This window comes from Chelmon rostratus, chromosome 14 (assembly GCF_017976325.1).
Source record: "Chelmon rostratus isolate fCheRos1 chromosome 14, fCheRos1.pri, whole genome shotgun sequence".
NCBI lineage: Eukaryota > Metazoa > Chordata > Actinopteri > Chaetodontiformes > Chaetodontidae > Chelmon > Chelmon rostratus.
In genome coordinates this window covers 25,852,197-25,871,330 of record NC_055671.1, presented here as the reverse complement: position 1 = coordinate 25,871,330, position 19,134 = coordinate 25,852,197, and the positions used below count along the sequence as shown (strand labels likewise).

The window sequence follows — 19,134 nt, the reverse complement described above, 5'->3', positions numbered from 1 at the left end:
AAGACTTTGAACAGTGCAGCAAAAAGCCTTTGAGACAGGTCACATGACCACTGACAGTACTGCACGCTGTATACCTCCCTGCTGCACTGAAGAATACTGGTTTATCAAAATCCAGAATATAACTGGATGCTTACCACACTGACGGTGTCATCACTCCAGTTTCAGACACCTACAGCAGAATTATGAGGAATCTGAGGTCCCACAAAAGTTTTATATATGTTTTAGGAATTAAGTTTACCATATGTCTCATTGAAATTCTGACAGGTCAAAACCACATTTAATCAATTTAATTTGACATTTATCAGGTCATAATTTAAACTGAAATAACTGGAATCCACATTTTGGACAGGACAGGCTGAACTGTAGATATCACTGATTAGATTCAGTTCTAGTCAAAATGTGATGAGAGACACAGAATCTAGAGAAATCCTTTTTACTATATGAACAAAACGATGTCAGCAGGAGATTATATATGACTGTGTAATGTAAGAAATAGTAAAATAATAATGGACATACTGTTTGTCGGGTGTTGATTCAAAAATCAAAGACAAAGTAGGAGAAAAAGGTTCAGCAGACGATTAACTGAATGTACTTCAAGTGTTGATGTTGCAGTAAAATGTTTTTTTTATTATATCTGATGTTTGTGGATTAATATTACTGCTGCATGTAGCCTGTCTGTCCTGTGAGAACCTCGTATCTCAGAAAAACAGCCTGTTTTCAGCTTTGTGACGATGCATTTTCAGCTGATCCAAGAGCCTTTTAAACAGTTTATTTAGCTGAAGAAGGACGAGAATTTTCTCAAGACATGAAGGAAAACTTCATCCTTCAGTTTATCACACAAATTCAACAGCAACACATCTGGAGATACGAGCTTTCCACTGGACAGAAAGGAATCTGAAGAGTAACTAAAATTGTCAGACAAATGTAATGGAGTAACCTCTGAGATCTAGTGCAGTGGAATTATAAAGTTAAAAAAATGGAAATACTCAAGTGAAGTACAAGTACCTTGAATGTGTACTTGAGTCCAGTACTTGAGTAAATGTACTCAGTTACATTCTGTGTGTGTGTGTGTGTGTGTGTGTGTGAGTGGTCTTTATATAACGCTGTTTAGTGAGTGTGACGTGTTCTCAGATGATAAAAAGCAGGTTTTCTGCAGACAGCAGGAAACAAACCACCTTCATCACGTCTAACAAAAAGGGCTCAGGCGTCATCGCTGCGCGCGCGCTCACGACTATCTGTACACCGCTGCGTCCTCTCTGACGTCACCGCCCTCTGATCATCCGAAATCCCTGATAACGCGACGCGCGCTCCCGCTCCGCTCTGAATGGGGGCTCAATCCAGATCCTGACAGTCCAGTAGTAGAACCGTAGCCGCCGCGGTGCCACTCATCCAGCCCGGTCCGCTGTTTCCAGACACACCGGCAGTCCACGGCTCTGCTCCTCCGGTGCTACACCTTCAGTCAGGTAGTCTGGCAGCGCACTGACAGCCCAACTAGTCCGGTTAGTGTTCTGACTCTTCTCTTCCCGGCAAGTTCATGTTCTGACGCGCGGAGCTGTCTCTGTCTGTCCAGGAATGAGAAATGATGGCCGGCTGTACAGCAGAGGAGAAAACCTTCCGACGGTTCCTGGAGCTCTTTCTCCGGGAGATGAGAACGCCTCTGCAGGAGAGCGACCCGGTGCCGATGCGCCCCTTGTCGGACCTGGTGACTGAGGACGAGGTGGAGGGGGAATGCCTCGACCTGTGTCTCCAGCACCTCTACAAATAGTTAAGTGTCCACTTTGTGTCATATTGTTTCTGCCTGTGTTTACCATCCGAGTATAAAATGAAGTTAAATGTGCGTGTTTTGACCGTCAGTGTAATGTGCGGGTCTGAGCGGGTCTGTGCGGGGCTGAGCGGGTCTGTGCGGGGCTGAGCGGGGCAGAGCGGGCTGCGACCCCGGCTGTCCACATCAGATAAGCCGGGATGCTCGCAGGATGCCAGCGACCTGCTGTCACTCTGGGTGTGTCCAGCACCAAGTTTAGACAAGTGTCCCCGGAGCGAAGTGAAGCGGGGCCGGAGCGGCAGAGCCGCCGCGCCGCGCCGCGTCCTGTGCCGCTCTCATGTCTGCGCTCTGCCGCATGTTTCACGCCACAGATTCACGCCCGCGCTGCAATGCCGGAGGGTTTTTTTTTGACAGTGTTGGAGGTCTACAAAAGGTGAACCCCTGGATTTGCGTAACAGCACGACGTCATCACGGTGTAGGAGGGGGGAGGAAGCCGTCGCCATCACTGCTGAGCGCGTCTTCGTGCAGGCTAAAAATAGCCCCACCGGTTACGTTATTAGCCTCAATCGTTAGACTGTTCGGAACACTTTAAAATCCGGGACAGACTCAAACGCTGCTTTCTGGAAAAACGGGGATCAGTGAAAGCTGCTCTTTGCACGCACGTGCACCTCAGAAGCTCAGTGTATTCTGGTTCAAGACGCGCGTGAACAGAGGAGAGAAACATCCAGCGGATGAACCTCCGGATCAGGTGTCTGTGTGATGAGCCGGGCTGAGCGGCTCTGCCCCCCAGCTCTGCTGCTGGCCTGGTTTTGAATCCAAAATAGGTGCAGAAACTGTGCTGGGAAGGAAGAGGGTGGAAGGACTCATGTAGGGCACCGAGTGGCAGGGGGGCCACTGCCTGCACCACGCCTCAGAAACGGCTTTTAGCGTCCAGTTTGCAGCCTGTAGGCCAGGATGCGTCTCGGGATGCTCTCCAGCGGCGGGGGGAGGGCAGATGTTGGCGGGATGGATCACGTGCAGCCAGCAGAGCTGTCAGGTGTTTCCGCTGAGCTGCACACCTGTAGTGAACTACACACCCCTGTCGTCTTCGTCACGACGTCCAGGCGTGATTGGTTGGTGAATATGAGGTCACTGAGCATTCAGCAGTCAGCAGCCTGCCCCCCCCCCCCCAGCTCGGAGCTGACAGCATGCAGTTCACTGATGATGGACTCGTAGATTTGATTTGTAAATGCAGATCTTCCTTCGGTGTATGTGGCGTGACTTTCAGATGGCGTGTGTCTCAGACTGGGAGGTGTGGTTGTTGAATATCAGGTGAGGAGGTGCTCAGCTTGAAGGAGTCGCTCGATATTTTGGGAAACGTGCTCCATCTGTGCTGTGTTCAGGAAGGAGACTGAGTCAGGACGTGGTTAGCTTAGCTTAGCATGAAGGCGGGGGGGGACAGCTAGCCTGGCTCGGTCTGAAGTTTAAAAGCAGCACCTCATTAACATAAACACAAATAAAATGTAAATATGTCAGTGCTGCTGTTTCCTGACAAACACTAAAGAGCTCAGTGTTTCTGTGGCTGCAGACACACGACAGCACCAAACCTGGCAACCACGCCGTAACCACAACACTTCTTTATTTGCTGAGGAATTAAGCAAAGCAGACGGTGGAACGGCTTCCGCCTGAAGACCGGGAGCAGGGCTAAACCTGCGCCTGACGTGAGCTGCCTGCAGCGCCGCACTCGCAGCTCAGACTGAGTCTTCCTCCCACTCGCGTAGTGAAGTGTGACTTCACTCTGACTTGGAAATTTGTTTAAGCTGTCAGCTGGCGGAGTGCGAGTGCCCCCCCCCCCCCCTCACCACCTGCTGTCTCTCTCTGTGGACTGATGGAGGACAGCACAAAGTCCAGCACCTGACAAGGATTTGGAATCTGGAGTCCCGACGATATAAAATATATTAAAGTAAATATGTTAGAGATGAAAGCTGTTAAATGAGCTGCTATAACATGTTAATGCATCAATCATAATAATTCACTAACAACATCAAGATAAAACACCTCATGAACGGAGGACAGTACTTCACTCGAAGTATGTTTTCCTCTTTTACTGTAATTAAAGTATCTGAGTTCTTGTTTCCCCGCTGGAAAAAATCAAAAATAGTTTTAACAGCTCTCTGGGCGTCCTGACAACTACAAGCCTTCTGATGCTGAACAAAGCTGAAACAAAGCGCCGACATGTGACCACATGACGCCTGGCTGTTGTCATGTTTTAGAGGCCAGCTCTCCAAAGCGCACCAGTTAGACGGCCGTGTGATTCCTAATGTCAGCGTTTGGCCCAAAGCTGCCGTTTGCACACTCATTTAAATGGAGTCCGTCCAATCTGGCTCCGTGAAGCGGTTATTAGCCAAAATAACTGCAGCTCACCGCCTAACTCGCTTTGTAGAATATCCCTCTGTCTCCTCTTTCTGGCCAAGGCAGCATCTTATACAGTATAATTGGCTTGTTGGAGTCTATGAATCACTCTCTGGCTCGTCTCCATCCAGTACTTTATCTTAAAGACCCGACCAGGAGCTCGCCGTTCGGCTGCTCACAAGGTCACGAGGGACGCTCATTTCCTCCTGCTTTATGTCCACAGTTTGAGCTGGAAGTCCTGATACGATGCTGCAGAGCTGCACAGTCACAAGGACTCATCCTCCGAGGAGCATGAATATCCCACGCTGTCCCAGAAACCCAGAACAGGCATCAGTCGTTTCAGCAAACGGCCACAAACGACAGTCGTAGTAATTACGAGCGGCGTCCGTCGGGAGCAGACGAGGACGTGGCGTGACCTCATCGTAGAGCCTCAGAGGGCGGATGTGTGGAGACGTCCGTGTGGACGGATGCGTCAACAACATGTTGGACTTTAACACAGAACGTCGCTGTTTGTTTCCTGTTTACAACCAACAACCAACAGAGGCGGTTTCTTTAGCGGACGACGCCATAGTTACTGAACCGTGACCGAGTCGTTATTATAGTAACCATGGCAACAAAGCTCACCTCAACAAACATCATAACAGTGCTTTAACCTGTGTGAAGGAGTAAAATGAGCTGCTGCAGTCGGACCTGCAGACCGCGTCCCTGCTGCAGGAGTCACAGGAACCCGGATCAGGTATCAGCTCCCATTCAGAGCCGACACTCGATCCAACGTATTGCTCGCACTCCCGTTAAAGCCGCTCACTGCGTTTGGCCTCGCAGCCTGCAGGGAAAACGGCCTCGTCCGTTCTGACATTTCTGTGCATCATATACATCGGTTGTCATAGCAACAGCCACCCGGGCGTCCTCGCACAGAGTAATAATGGTGTTTTGTAGTCGGTGTGAATCCGGCAGGCCGGCCGAGCTTCAGTCAGAGCAGCAGACTCTCTGGATCGTCTCTGTGACGCTGCTGCGTCTCCGCCCGTCTCTGGGCTGGTGTCATTAAAATGTTTCAGGGCAGATATGAAACTTTTCTAACATCTTACTTTGAGGAAGAAACAAGTCAAAGCTCTATTAATCCATATTTTGGCCACTTTGCGGCAACATTCAACACAAATCTAGCTTTCTCTCTCTTTTAGCTCTGTTTTTGGTCTCCACCAGCTCCAGAGGGAAACATCTTTAGCTGCTAAGTGCTCCGCCGTGGTCACAGTGTCTGGAAATGACCTGAAACCAGGTCTGAACCTGTAAACGATCTGATGATCCTCCGTGGGTTCAGCACTGAAATCCCTCCACATGTTCACGTAAAAGCCGTCAGCGCCCGTCAGGTGAACGAGCGAGGTGACGAGATGACAGCTCGCTCACTGTCACACACACACACACAACTCGGTGCTGAAACACCGCCGTGGCGTTAGCGGCGCTGGTGTCGGCTCAGTCCCGTTTCCTGCAGACACGTGGGCCTCGCTGCTTCGTGGATCAGAACTTTCACTGCAGTTCTAGAAGCAGACTGATGGTATGAGTGTGTGTGTGTGTGTGTGTGTGTGTGTGTGTGTGTGTACATGGCTGTCTACTGTAGCTGTAATGATAGTTGGAGGCAGCAGCTCTGGTGATTCATCCCAACATGTCATTAGTTTGTCTCTGGGTTGAACAGCTAATAATAGACCTCTGCAAGAAGAGAGATCCCCTCTGTGTGCGAGTGTGTGTTAATCGGGGGCGGGTGAAGCACTCGCTGTGCTAGAAGGCGTTTGGGGGTGTGGAAATGTGTGTGCGTGTGTGTGTGTGTGTGATGAAGCTACGACAGTTAGGCTTTAATCCGTCTCCTCCAGGCAGCCGGGAGTCTCATCTGAAGAGACGAGGATGCCGTCGACTCCCCCGAACGCTGCGGAGGGTTCACTCCAAGTCCGACTTAAATCTCGCTGCTGCGTGAATAAAACCGGACGAGCCGCCATCGCTGCGATGGAACCTCATTTATACGACACGAAAGAAATCCGTCCAGCAGATCAGACGGAGGCAGACAAACCCTCTCGATGATGTTCAGTCCAGTTTTAACCGACAACGAGCTGAGACCATTATTTTATTATTAAATCCCGTTTTCATGAGGCGACGATCAGCTGCCGCCACACGTATCTCTTGCTAGCTCAGTGCTACGCTTTCCTGAACGTTTACGGCGGCGTGTTAGCGGCGGTGAAACTGGCTTCGCTCTCGAGTCGGACACTCAGACATAAATGTTCTTCCTCAGCTGGAAGCCGATGGTGCGCTGAGGCCTCGAGGGTTTTTCTTGTTTAAGGTGGAGTTTCTTGCTGTCGTGAGCGATGAATTAACGTAACGATGAGGCTGTTAGGAAAGCTTTTACTTCGTTTTATTATTCACGTGTAGCTTCTGGCAGCTCGCGGCGCCACAGAGCAGCCATGTTAGCTTAGCATCCATCATGGACGCACTCGAGCTTCACAGCCTGCCACCAATCTCCTGCTGTTCATTGACTGACAGTTGGTGGCGGTAAAGTGCGGCGATAAAAGACGTCTGTTAGCAGCAAACGTGTACGCAAACACGATGATTTGAAATAACACCAGCTGGACTTCCTGGAGACTCAGACACCTGTTTGCTTTCAGCTCTGCAGGACGTCTGTAAGCTCATTTAACCGCCGCTGTCCAGGTCGAAGACGCTACCCGGCTAAATACGGCGTCGCCAGTTTGAGTCCAGCTGGGAGCATTTGTTGCATGACGTTACACTAAAAGACCGATCACATCGTTCTTCGTTCTGGTGACGTTAAGTGACGTTAAATAAACGATAAATCTGATGCACAACGTTCATCCACATTTCTGACTGTTTGTACTGACTGCTGCTGAAGAGGAGTAAGAGGGGGAGTTAAATGACCCTCGACACACACGCACACACACACACACACACGCACACACACGCACACACGCACACACACACACACACACGCACGCACGCACACACGCACACACACACGCACACACGCACGCACACACGCACACACACGCACACACACACGCACGCACACACACACGCACACACACACGCACACACACACACACACACGCACGCACACACACACGCACACACACACGCACACACACACACACACACACAGAGAGAGCTGATAGATAGTAATTGAAGGGAGAGCCTTTCTAGACCTCATTAAACAGAGATGTCTCCTGCAGCTGTAAAGAACTGCGGGGTGGATCCGGCTTCCTCCAGCACACATGACGCACTCGAGTATGTGCACGCACACACACACACACACACGCACGCACACACGCACGCACACTGCTGGTGACAGATTTATTAAAGGATAAACCACAGACTGTAAAACTGTGACATCACCAGTGGAGACGTACAGTATGACATCACAGCACGAACACACCTGTATCGTATTACAGGTAGCTTCGTTCTGGTCTCTGGTCCTTATTGATACCAGCTGATTGTTGTTGAATCAATAACTGAAATGACTCATTGATGGTTTGCTGCCTGCTGTAAATTAAATGGAAATGACGTGAAAGCCGCAGCTGAAGCTAAATGTGATGAAGCTTTCTGTTTGTGACGGCCGAGAGCTGAAAAATGGACTCATTTTATCGATGGTGTGATTGACAGGAGATTAATCAGCAGCTGTTTTGATAATCAATGAATTGCTTCAGTCATTTGTCAAACAGTGCGTGATTTCAGCGTCTCGAGTGTGAACCACTGCTGCTTTTCTTTGTAATACGTAACAGTGAAGTGAACGTCGGTCTTTTCTGGGTGTTTTCAGGTGGAATTTATAGATTCTACTTTAATTTCTGGGCAAATATTTAATGTTTATTTTTTATAATTCTGACATTTTCTAGACACACGGTGGATGGCTTGATGAAAATAAGCAGCTGGTTGCAGCTGTGGATCACTTCGTGTTGTTTCGTGTCGTGGTAAACGCTGCGTTCAAAGGTTTATTCAACATGTTTGTTTCTGCTGTGCTCAGCGTAACCAATGAGGTTAAAGTTAGAAGGTGTTATCTTCAAAACTCCAAATGTCGGCAGGTGACTTTGTATCTTTCGCGTTAAATTTTTTGACATAGCGAGAATAAAGATGGAAATATGGCTGCTGTCTGGTGACGTTACACTCGTCTGTTGTTCCTGTTAGCAGCTAGCTTAGCAGGTTTGTTTGAAACCGTCTCATCCAGTGGATGGGACTGAAAAGTAGCGACTAGCTAGTTAGCAGGGCAGCATAATGTAATGCTAGCATTAGCTTAGCAGCCAAAGAGGACACAGACAGTTGTCAGCAGGGTCATTTAGGGGCGGCCATCTTTAGCATCCTCAGCGTGACTTAATGCGAGCTCCTCAATGGACTTCAGTGTGTTCATGAGCTTTTAGCTCGTAATGTGGAAACAACACGGACGCTACGACGAAGACTGTTGAATTTCAACTTTTCTAACTTATCTTAGTCACTACATTTACAAATTACATGTGAGTAATATGCAGTTTGTGAATTCATAACGCTTAATTAACGTGCTGTCAAAGTCGTGCACCAGAACTTTCCGAGTTGATGCTCACATGCACTTCCCCAGTCAGAAACTCATTTTTCTGATTACTCCGACAACACCTGAAGGTTGCATAGTTTGTCTTTGCTACCATAAACAACACCATCCCATAATATGTTATGGTCGTGCATGTCGTTGGTGGCACAGCGTAAACTGCATGATGTGAGTTTGAATTGATGACTGAGCGTAAGAACCGTTTTCAATCAGAAAAATATTGATTTTTGAATGTTTGTGTCGATATTTTGCTTTTAAGAATTAAAAAATTATGGAATATATTTCTGTTTTTCTGATGAGAGAGAATACCTTGAGAGGGATTCAGGTGCTGCTGTTGTAATGGATCACTGAGAGATTTTCATAGTATTCGTACTGACAGAGAAGCAGGTTGAACTGGAGGTCCTCACAGGTGTAACATCAGTGTGCTGGACTGGCTGCACACAGCAGGTGTGCTCACAGATGGAGAACAGGTGATTTCTGTGGTTGGGCCTGTATATCTGTGTCGTACACCCACTCCCCCGTTCCATCGCCAGTCATGTCCTCTAGTTCAAGGTCGAGCTCGCTTCGTTTGGAACAAGCGAACCCGTCCAGGGCTTCGTTAATGAGGACTTCCCTCAGGCCAGCCAGCAGAAGTAGGATGCTGCGCAGGAGAGAGGAAACACTGCCGATGCAGGAGCGTGTAGCAGCGTTAACGTCCACCTGCCCACACACTCTTATCACTCCTACACGCCAGGGGCTGCGCTCACACGTCGCTGAGGCATTTCATCTGTAGTACCACACAGCAATCTGCACAGGATCCAGACTGCTCAGTTCATTTCACTCAGCACTAAAATAGCATTAAATCTGGTGACAAACAGAACGCGCTGCACAGAGCTGACGCCGATTAACGACCAAACACATGATGATGAGTGAAAATGATTCAAATAAGTGGGCGACAGGTTGGTTTTAATGTTCTCTGTGTTATGTAGAGATTTTAATCCTCCTCTTGTCCTTCTGCCCGATAATCACAACCCAAAATACCCGCTGTTTCTTCAGCACACTTGTTGTGGATGTTTGTTCTGCAGTAATTAAGGTTGCGTCGAGGCGGGAAGCTTTCGTGATGAAAGCAGGCACACACAGGTGTACCGTTGGTTTTATGAGCAGCAGGCTGGGGACTGTGTGTAATTCAGAGCTGCTAGTTACAGAAGAACATTGCTCACGTCCTCCTGGAAATATTCATCTTCCCTCACGGCCCCCTTGTGCAGCACTTTGTCATTATTTATGACTCTGTTGTGACTACGTGGGAGTAAAGTTATTCACGAATCATCTCGTCCTTCAGGACGGTCGCAGCAGGTGGACAGGTGAGGCTGCAGGGTCGGAGACTTTTAGGAGGAAATGGTCGCGCAGGAGAAAAGTTGCTCCACCTAAATGATAGTTGTCACGTTGATAACTGTGAGGATCCTCCATCGATCATCGATCCACCTGAGCCGATGATGTGCTGATCAGCGCCATCACACTGATGTCCTGAGAACAAACGTGGAGGTGTGTGTTCGTGCTGTGAGCCTGTCGAGCGTCAGTGGACGACGACACGTGAAGGAGATTCCTCTGCAGACGCAGCAAACACAACATGTGCTGAGCTGAGCGAGACGTTCACAGACCGGTGAGCCTCTCGCTGAGACGCCACCTCTGCTACAGCGCAGCGGCTAACGGCTGTTAGCTCCACGTGGCTCCGCCTCTCCTCCGCTTGTTGCTGTGAGGAACGATGTTGAGGATGCAGTCGGAGCAGTGCATGGATGATGGTCGCGCTCAGCTCTTACTCTTAAACGAAAAATGTCAACAACTGGCAGCGTTAGCAGGTTGGAAGCGGCGAGTGTTCTTGTCTTTTATGTGTGCACAGAGAGGGGTGGGAGTCTGAGGGAGGGATGGTGTGAAAGTTAAAGGATTAAAGGTATTAAAGTATTTTTTGGGGACTTTTTTTTGCCTTTACTAGAGAGGCACCACAGAGGGAATGACAAAGGTCTCGAACATTGTGGTTAATAGTAGGGCGCCCCAAGCTTTTCAATTATTAAAGGGGGTCCATTAGCCTTCCAGCAGCAGAATGAAGCTGTGTTCATGGAGCTGACTCTTGAGCATTTCTGACAATATGCTTCCCCCTCTGCTTTAATTAGAACAGCAAAGGTCACGGCCAGACGAGACCCAGCAGATGCTTCAATGGCAAAGTACTGCTGTACGTACCCACGGCCAAAGAGGAATACACTGTGTATTACCACCAAACAGAGGGTTGTACTGTGTGTATTACTGTAGCCGCGATCCAGAACAAAGCTGCAGTCCAGAGCTCAAAATGGATTTTATCTGCAGTGAGCAAACGTTCGACGGTTTTGTCACTTTACAGCAGACAAATCAGACCATCCGCTGAAGTCCCACATGTACCGTCTCAGAATGAACTGACCTCCTTTTTGAGCTGAACTAGTTTCAAAGACAATGGATCCAGCTCTCGTCACATTCAGCGTATAAAAAACAACATCAGAGCGCTCCTGTGATAGCTGCCCCCCCCCCCCCCCCCCCCATGAAACAGCGTTACTGTGAGCAGAGCGAGCTTTAAATGAAAGCCGACAGATTCCGGCACAGAAAGTGTGTTTGCATGGAATTTTTGAAAGTCCTAGTTTTCACGCTACCATCTGTCTGTCCACTGGCTGTTCACTGTTTAATCAGAGCAATATGAAGCCAGGAGATTTGGTCCCCCCCAGAGATATACATCCTCTGAGGCTTCTGGGAAGTAACTGTACAGCTTTCTAGAGCACCTCTGAAGCTGTTTGAGCTCCATCAGTCTCTCCTTAAAGGGGTTTTTCTGTGACTTTGAGGCATCTTGTCTTAGAAAAACTTGGGCCTGTTGGACCTGTGCTGGAAGCACTGTGAGACTGACCAGTGCTCATCTTCATCATGCTTTAACTCCATCCATCCTGTATCCCTGTTGATTCTGCAGTTCTTTCTCAGTCCAGTCCTCCACACGTCTTCGTCTCGCCTCGTGCCTCCTGTCTCTGGTCCGGGCTATCCCGGCCTTTGAAATTAGTTGCAGCAGTAATCCCTTAATCAGAATGTCTCGCTGGGATTACCACAAAGGGCAGCCTCCACTGCCCTCCACCACCACTGCCAGCCGTTGAGCCTGCAGCACTTCATTTACATTTGCATCCTCCAACGTGTGCGACCATGAAACGGTTATAGCTAACAACACGTTCTCGTGTGACCTCGTCCCTGCTTTGAACGCCTTGTTTTGTGTCATGAAGCCAGAAAAGAAGCAGCTCTCTTTATGAGGAAAGCATCTCGGTGGTAGATTATATTAATGTTCAATAATAGTAGTCCAGTTATCCATCCTGATGAACCATAAATCAAACCGTCTCTAATTGCACCACATTAGATTTCACAGTAACATTAAGAACAGCTAATAGCTAATAGCTAATCTTCCTGTGATCAGTCATCAGTTGGGGATGAAAATGTTGGTTTAGGCCACACTGAAAGATATAACGACTGGATGGATGCTGTGAAGTGATGTAAAGACATTCATGGTCGTCAAAGGATGAACCCTGCTGACTGTGGCGATCCTGAGGTTTTAATCAGCCATTATAAAGCCCACAGTCTTTTCCTTTGAGATATGTCTGGATAACTGGATGGACTGCGTTCATGCTCCCCTCAGGATGAACTCTAATGACGCTTAAAGGTCTCATACGTAACATTTCCACCTTAAAATGTCTAAAAACAGCTCGGCCTGTTACATATGTTGTAGTGTCCTCACGTTATCCCAGATTTTTGATGTGATGTTCAAGTCAAAAGAAATCTGTTGGTCTGTCAGTGACGAAGATGCAGCACGAGCGTCTGCTCAAACTTCTGATTTGTTGTTTATTATCAGTACCTGCAACAGTAATCATATTCCCATAAGCCGCAGTTACACTTTGGGTTTAGTGTTAATTAGCACATGCTAACATGCTAAACAAAGATGGGGAAATATAGTTAACTTCAGCGTGTTAAAATAAAAATATTAGCCTGCTGACATTAGCATTTAGCTGAAAGCACTGCTGTGCAGCCTCACAGCGCATAAAACACAATAATATTCTAGTAAATATAATGATAAACCTTCGGTGGCTCACATCAGTTGTACTGGTCATTCAGCTCTGAGGGAACTGAATGGAGTTCTACTGTAACGTTTGTCATATAGCCGGAGAGTCACGCTGTCCCAGCATGCACCGGGAGAATGCAGGAAGCACTCAGGACAGTCATGAAGATTTTAGCGTCTCCTGTTCATCACAGCTGTGGGGGGAAGGCAGAGCACCCAGAAGTAAACCATGCAAATATGGAGAGAACATGCAAAGTCCACACAGACAGGACCAGGACCAGGACTTCAGGCCGGAGTCCTCCTCACACGAGCTGCCAGTCAGACACCAGCCAGCATCCCGCTTCAACACAACAACGTTTTTCACTGTTATCGCTTCTTAAAGGGATTTCACATCAGGTGCTGCCTGTTAAAGGTGTTGCTGGTTCTCGGTTTGTAACTCTGGGCTGCAAAGAACGGAGAATCGCCCGTCTTTCCGGCAGCGGCTCACACTGATGTCTCTAAAACAGGCGCCTTAATTAATGTCAGCTCTGGAGAGGCCCCATTTTTGGAAGTGCAATGACCTTCAAAAGTGTGCAGTGTCCTCCTTTCCCTCCTACAGCCTCACCGATCGGCGCTCCCCAGCCTGCCGCTGCTCCGCGGCGCCGGGCTCGGCCGCTCGCGCGAGGTGCCCATAATTCAAATGATGAGTCATATGTTTGTGGCAGACGAGCTGAATGCAAAGCAGCGCAGCTCGCATTATGGTCCCGAGTCTTACGGCGCTGTCTGTGGGGGAGACGGGCGAGTCCGGGGGTCACGTGACCCCGAAGTGCAGAATAATTCATTTATCTGAATCTAAATGAGCAGCAGGGAAAAGGACAACACAGCAAGGTCAGAGAGTGTGTTTATAACGGTGGATTTCATCATGATAAAAATACTTTTCAGGGTTTATTGTAGATTAATATAAAACTGAGGAACAATGACGACAGTGGAGCTAAATTACTGTGAACCATCATTTTAGATGACAAACATACTGAAGTCTGGCCTGTGTGTGGCGCTAGAGAAAGCCATGAGCTCATTCAGTGTTTTACTGATTGCCTAATTAATCATTTTATTATAAATTAGTCAAAAATGTTTGTTTGGTCTGTTATAAGCTCATAAAACAGTGAAAGATGCCAAATTCAGTTTTTTTTTCAGCCTGAAACCAAAAGATGTTCAATTTATATTATATTCAATTTCATAAAACGGAGAAAAACTGCAAATATTCACATTTTATAAGATGAAACATTAAATGACAGCTTGATAAATGACTTCAGTGATTACAAAGCGATCGGAATTGTTTCATTTTCTGTTAATTAACTGATTGATTTACTGTTTCAGCACCGTCAGTATCATGAATCTGCTCCTGAAATTTCCATTAAATGCAAAAATGATTTTGTGTAAAGGCGTTCTGAGCTGAAAGGGTTCATCCTCTGGGGAGTGTTAATGTACAAATGTGATTAAAACTTCATTGCAGATAATCAGCTGAAAAGCCTGAAACTGAAACAGGAGTCGGAGTTTGCTTCTTCTGTGCTGAGCAGGAAAACACACTGAAACATGTTTTACACAACAAACGAGCTGCCGAAAGTTTTCTAGGATTTAAATTGTAAAAAAGATTCTGATTAATTCAGGTTTGTTAAGTATTACGAGGTCGAGGTTGCATTTATTTAAAAAGAGGTTTCAGGACAGCTGAATAATAATATTAATGCACCAAATCTGCACTGATGGGTTCAAACTCTTCACCGCCTGCCCACCACCAACCAGCAGGCCAAGTTCATGAGGAGCTGGTCAACAAAGTGGTGCTAGCTGTTTCCCCCTGCTTCCAGTCTTTGTGCTAAGCTAAGCTAATTGCCTCCAGACTCTTGGCACCCACTTAAAGTGGAGCCACAGAAAGTGGCATCGATATTCTCATCAAACTCTCAGCAAGAAAGCAAATACAACTCTGATCCCAGAACAGTTTAAACTCTGTGTGAAACATCGATCAAACAGGATGTGATCACCTGCCGATCCTCTCTGACAGAAACTGACCTGAAAACAGCACAAAGTCAATATATTTACTGTCTGAGCTCATCATCTTCAGTGGTTTCTGTAAATATCTGCTGATTCTGGATCTGATGCAGCAACACGTTTCAAACACGTTGTGACAGGAGCAACTAAAGACTGGGAAAGATGTGGAACGCTCCAAAAACACCTGTTTGGATCATTCCACAGGTAAACAGGCTGATTGGTAACAGGTGAGAGCATCATGATTGAAAGGCTCAGTGGTTCACAGCGAGGATGGAGCGAGGGTCAACACTTTGTGAACACGTGATTGGATAAAGAGATTAATACCTGGACTCAGGAACACTTCAGGAAACACAGTTTGATTGTTAATGACTGATTCTGGTTTTATTTCGGTTTGAGTCCAGACTGTTCTGGGATTGGAGTCGTAGGCGTTTCCCCACATGTTGAAGTGTTCTTTTAAAGTGCAGGAACTAAATATGGAAAAATGAAATAAGCTTTGAAGAGAGAAGAAGAGGGTTTTTAGAGTTGAGTCTTCACAGACACTCAGCTGTTAACTGGGCTGTATTTTGTTTTGGGGGGGGGGTTTAATGGGAGTCAATGCTGCAGTGTTGGTAGATCAGTCGTGACACTGGTGAAAGTGGTGGTGATGTGGCAGCAGCAACGTTTCACGGCTCTCACAGACGACGCTGCTGTTTATGTGAAGCTGGCGTTCTTTCAGGAGCTTCCAGAGATAGTTCAGGTCAGGACATGATGTGGCTCCCCGAAAGGCTCTCACCAATCCACCAATGATCCAGCTGGTAGATTACATAATACTGCCTTAAGGCTTTGTGCAGAGCAGCGCTGGGCCTGCTCAAAAACCTCAAAGGGAATTACATGCAAGTTCCTCAGTCTATCTGAGCCTGAGCTGAGGCTGGAGGCTCATCTGGAAACCGACGACCCTGAGCTGCACCACAAAAACATTTCAAAGACACCACACACGCAAAGCTGCACGCCTCCTTTCCCTGCCGCGTGTCCCCTCTCCGGTCACTGCTGCGTGTCGTCGAGGTAGAAGAGCTTCCGCCCGCGCGGCGGTCCCAGATGTACTGCAGGTTGTCACAGTTCGTGGCCGCGGAGGTTTTTATAATTTCATGACAGATTAGACACGCCTCTCTGCAGCCGACATTGTGCACTTCATCGTAAGTGGAGCACAGCATTGCAAATGCACAGAGCGGCGCTGCGTGACGTCAGCGGCCACAGCATCGTTTCCACGCTGTTTGAAGTGCAGCGTTACATCAGCGGAGCTCTGAAAACATCCAGAGGTGTACTCAGCTTATAAGGTGGAACTGCTGAGAGGACGAAACACTGTTGACATGTGCTGTCGGGCCGACACGCTGTGCACATTTCACTGTTTACTGCACATTATTTTGTAATGTCTGTGCAGAACCACTTTTCCTCCACAGTCCTGCAGCGACAGTCAGGACTTATTTCGTGCTCCAGTAGTGTTGTAGTGTCAACAACTACATCTCTGCTGCGCCTACAGTACAAACTCCATCAAAGGTGTTGTTACTAAAGTCAAATGATGATCTACGTTTTCCTTATTGGTGACAAGAATAAAACCAGCACAGAACGCATGTTCAAACAGATATCGTCTGTGTAGCTAAAGTCTGGTTCCTGAGTGCCACCCGGCAACACCAGAGAGCCGCACTGTTCCTTCACTAACATGAACACACTAACTAACACACTGTTCCCACACCCACCGTCCTGCTGCTGCCGGACAAATAAAACTACATGCAAGGGACCTTTTCATCAGATTCTTAAAGGATAACTTTGTTTTTTTACAACCTGGACCTTATTTGTAGCATTAAATACGACCATTTACTCACCCAGACAACTTTGGTGGCATTTGGAGTCGTTTTGAAGAAATTAGCCCCAGAGGAGCGGCGCGTATATCCGTATAATGCGAGTACTCGGGGCATCCATGCGCAGCCTCTATATAACGCATAATCTGCAGAAACTCGTTCATATTCCAATATTTTGTTCTGATATGCTGGTGCTATTCCCCTCTGAGCCCGTGGTGGCATGATATCAACATCCAGCGTCTCTAGACAACTACCTCTGACGTGGATGATGTCATTACCGAACGCCGGGCGCCGCGAGCAGCCGGCCACAACACGGCTGACTCTGCGGCGGTCGGCTACGAATACGCAATAACGAACCATAGCTGTGCCAAACTACAGCTAAACTAGCCGACCGCCGGCTAGAGTCAGCCGTGTTGTGGCTGGCTGCTCGCGGCTGCGCATGGATGCCCCGAGTACTCGCATTATACGGATATACGCGCCGCTCCTCTGGGGCTAATTTCTTCAAAACGACTCCAAATGCCACCAAAGTTGTCTGGGTGAGTAAATGGTCGTATTTAATGCTACAAATAAGGTCCAGGTTGTAAAAAACCAAAGTTATCCTTTAAAGCAGCACATGAGCACGGATCAGTTTCATGAATCTCAGTGAAACTGGATGCTCATCACAGTCTCAATGGCGCCTGGTTGCTGAAAGCTAGCAGCTAGCTGTCGCTCACAGCAGCCATAATTCTGCATTATCTTAAACCTTAATATAATTTAAGTGGGCGAGTTATATGAGAATTCGCCTCCGTACAGAGAACTTCGCTACCAGGCTGTAAACATGTTTGTTTCTCCTGTAAAGTCAGGCGTTTTAGTATGGGGGTCTATGGGGGAACCGTTTGAGGAACTGCAGTTTTAGTCACTTGAGCTTTGGCTTCATTTTTCAGCTGTGGAGGTTGATGCTTTCTGCACAGCCTGATTTCCACTCCCACAGTTTGTTAGACACGGCGTAGAAACGCCTTTAATTATCGCCACATAATCATCGCCACAGAAAAACGGCTCCGACACGTTTACGCTGAAGAGACAAAGACCCGCAGAGGCCGCAGGAATAATGACCCCCGTCCAGCGGGAGCACAGCGGGGAGTCAGCTGACGTCATTATAGAACAACAACGTCTGCTGTTTATTTCCTGTTTCCGGCCGGCAGTCCAAACCTTCGCCACGTGTTTGTTATTGTAGCGATGAGCTAACCTTAACGAAACACAAACCTTAATATCTCCTGACCTCTGAAGTGTTTTCACATCGTGAACCAGATTTATTTGATGGTAATTTTTGGTGTTGGAAGACTCAGACTGACGTGATGTCACCCTGTCTCACCAACCTGACGTTAAGCTAAGCTAAGCTCGTTAATGGAGCTTCGATCCAAATGTTCTTTCATTCATAACTGGAAATAGTCCCGACAAATGCAGCATTATTTACTGTGTGTGAACAGTCGCCAGTGGTCTTTTAAAGGTTTACATCTTCAGGACGGAGGACTCTGAGCTTCCCACAGATGCTTTATAGAACAACATCGGCCTCATCCTTCAAACAGGAACAAATAAATACTGAAAAATGATGGACATGTCCGACATGGAGCTGCAGGTCAGTGGGTGCAGCATGTAAACCAAAGAGATGTTGGTTTATCAGACGAGCAGCGCGAATTAATTATGTTTAAATCTTGCTGAGCTGAAAATGAGCCAGTTTCATCCACAGGTTTTTCTTTTAACACGTGAAAAAGCCCAAATGGAAAAGAAAGAGGGAGAGATTTTTTGATTTCCAGCAGTTCAGATGCAGCATCAGTGGATTCCTGCAGCCTCCCATCAGATGCCAGAGAGCTGAGCGGCAGACTAACGCGCCACATGGTGTGTGTGGACCGAGGAGACAAATTAATTCATCAAAGTCACTTGAAAGCCATCTTAAGAGAGAGGCGGCAGGAAAGCACTCTGATTTAAGGGTTGCTGGCGCTCTTTGTGTTATGTAATCCTGTTATGCCCTCTGAGAATACTGTGTTCACATAACAGGAGTGAGAAAGACGCTAAAGTCACATTTTCTTTTCACTCCGTTATGGATAAAAGGCTGGAAACAGGCTGAGGATGCTCCTCCTGGTTTGATTGGAGGACTGTGTGGTGGAAGGGACCAGAGCTTCACCTCCATCTGGCACTGAAAAGGATCAATATGCAGAACAATGAAGAGGGAGCTCGTTCTCTGACGACTGACACCGCTGACTGTCAGTCACTTGCTTCTGTGTTGCTATGGAAACAACCTTGTTGCTCCACTCCGGGCTAATTCTGAAGAAAAGAACGAGCTTGTGGAAAGCAATGGTAGAAAAAAAGAAAGCCATGGCTGCGTGCATGAGTCATCTGCTAACACATACACTCAGAGCTCCAGCTTTATCACGGCGAGCAGCCTGTCAGCGCTCCCTGCACGACTGCAGCTAAACACAGCCGCAGCAGAGACCACGAG

At 47.6% G+C, this 19,134-nt stretch overlaps 1 protein-coding gene across 1 annotated transcript in view; it reads left to right on the top strand.

Annotated features, from left to right (window-relative positions):
- Positions 1–1,417: 1,417 nt before the first annotated feature.
- ppm1e (protein phosphatase, Mg2+/Mn2+ dependent, 1E) overlaps positions 1,418–19,134 on the top strand; it is a 31,527-nt gene continuing 13,810 nt past the window's right edge. Inside the window, exons 1-2 of the mRNA XM_041952858.1 lie at positions 1,418–1,499; positions 1,571–1,764. Of these exons, the coding sequence (XP_041808792.1) occupies positions 1,580–1,764 (185 nt within the window). The 5' untranslated portion in view covers positions 1,418–1,499; positions 1,571–1,579. The remainder of the gene's footprint in view (positions 1,500–1,570; positions 1,765–19,134) is intronic.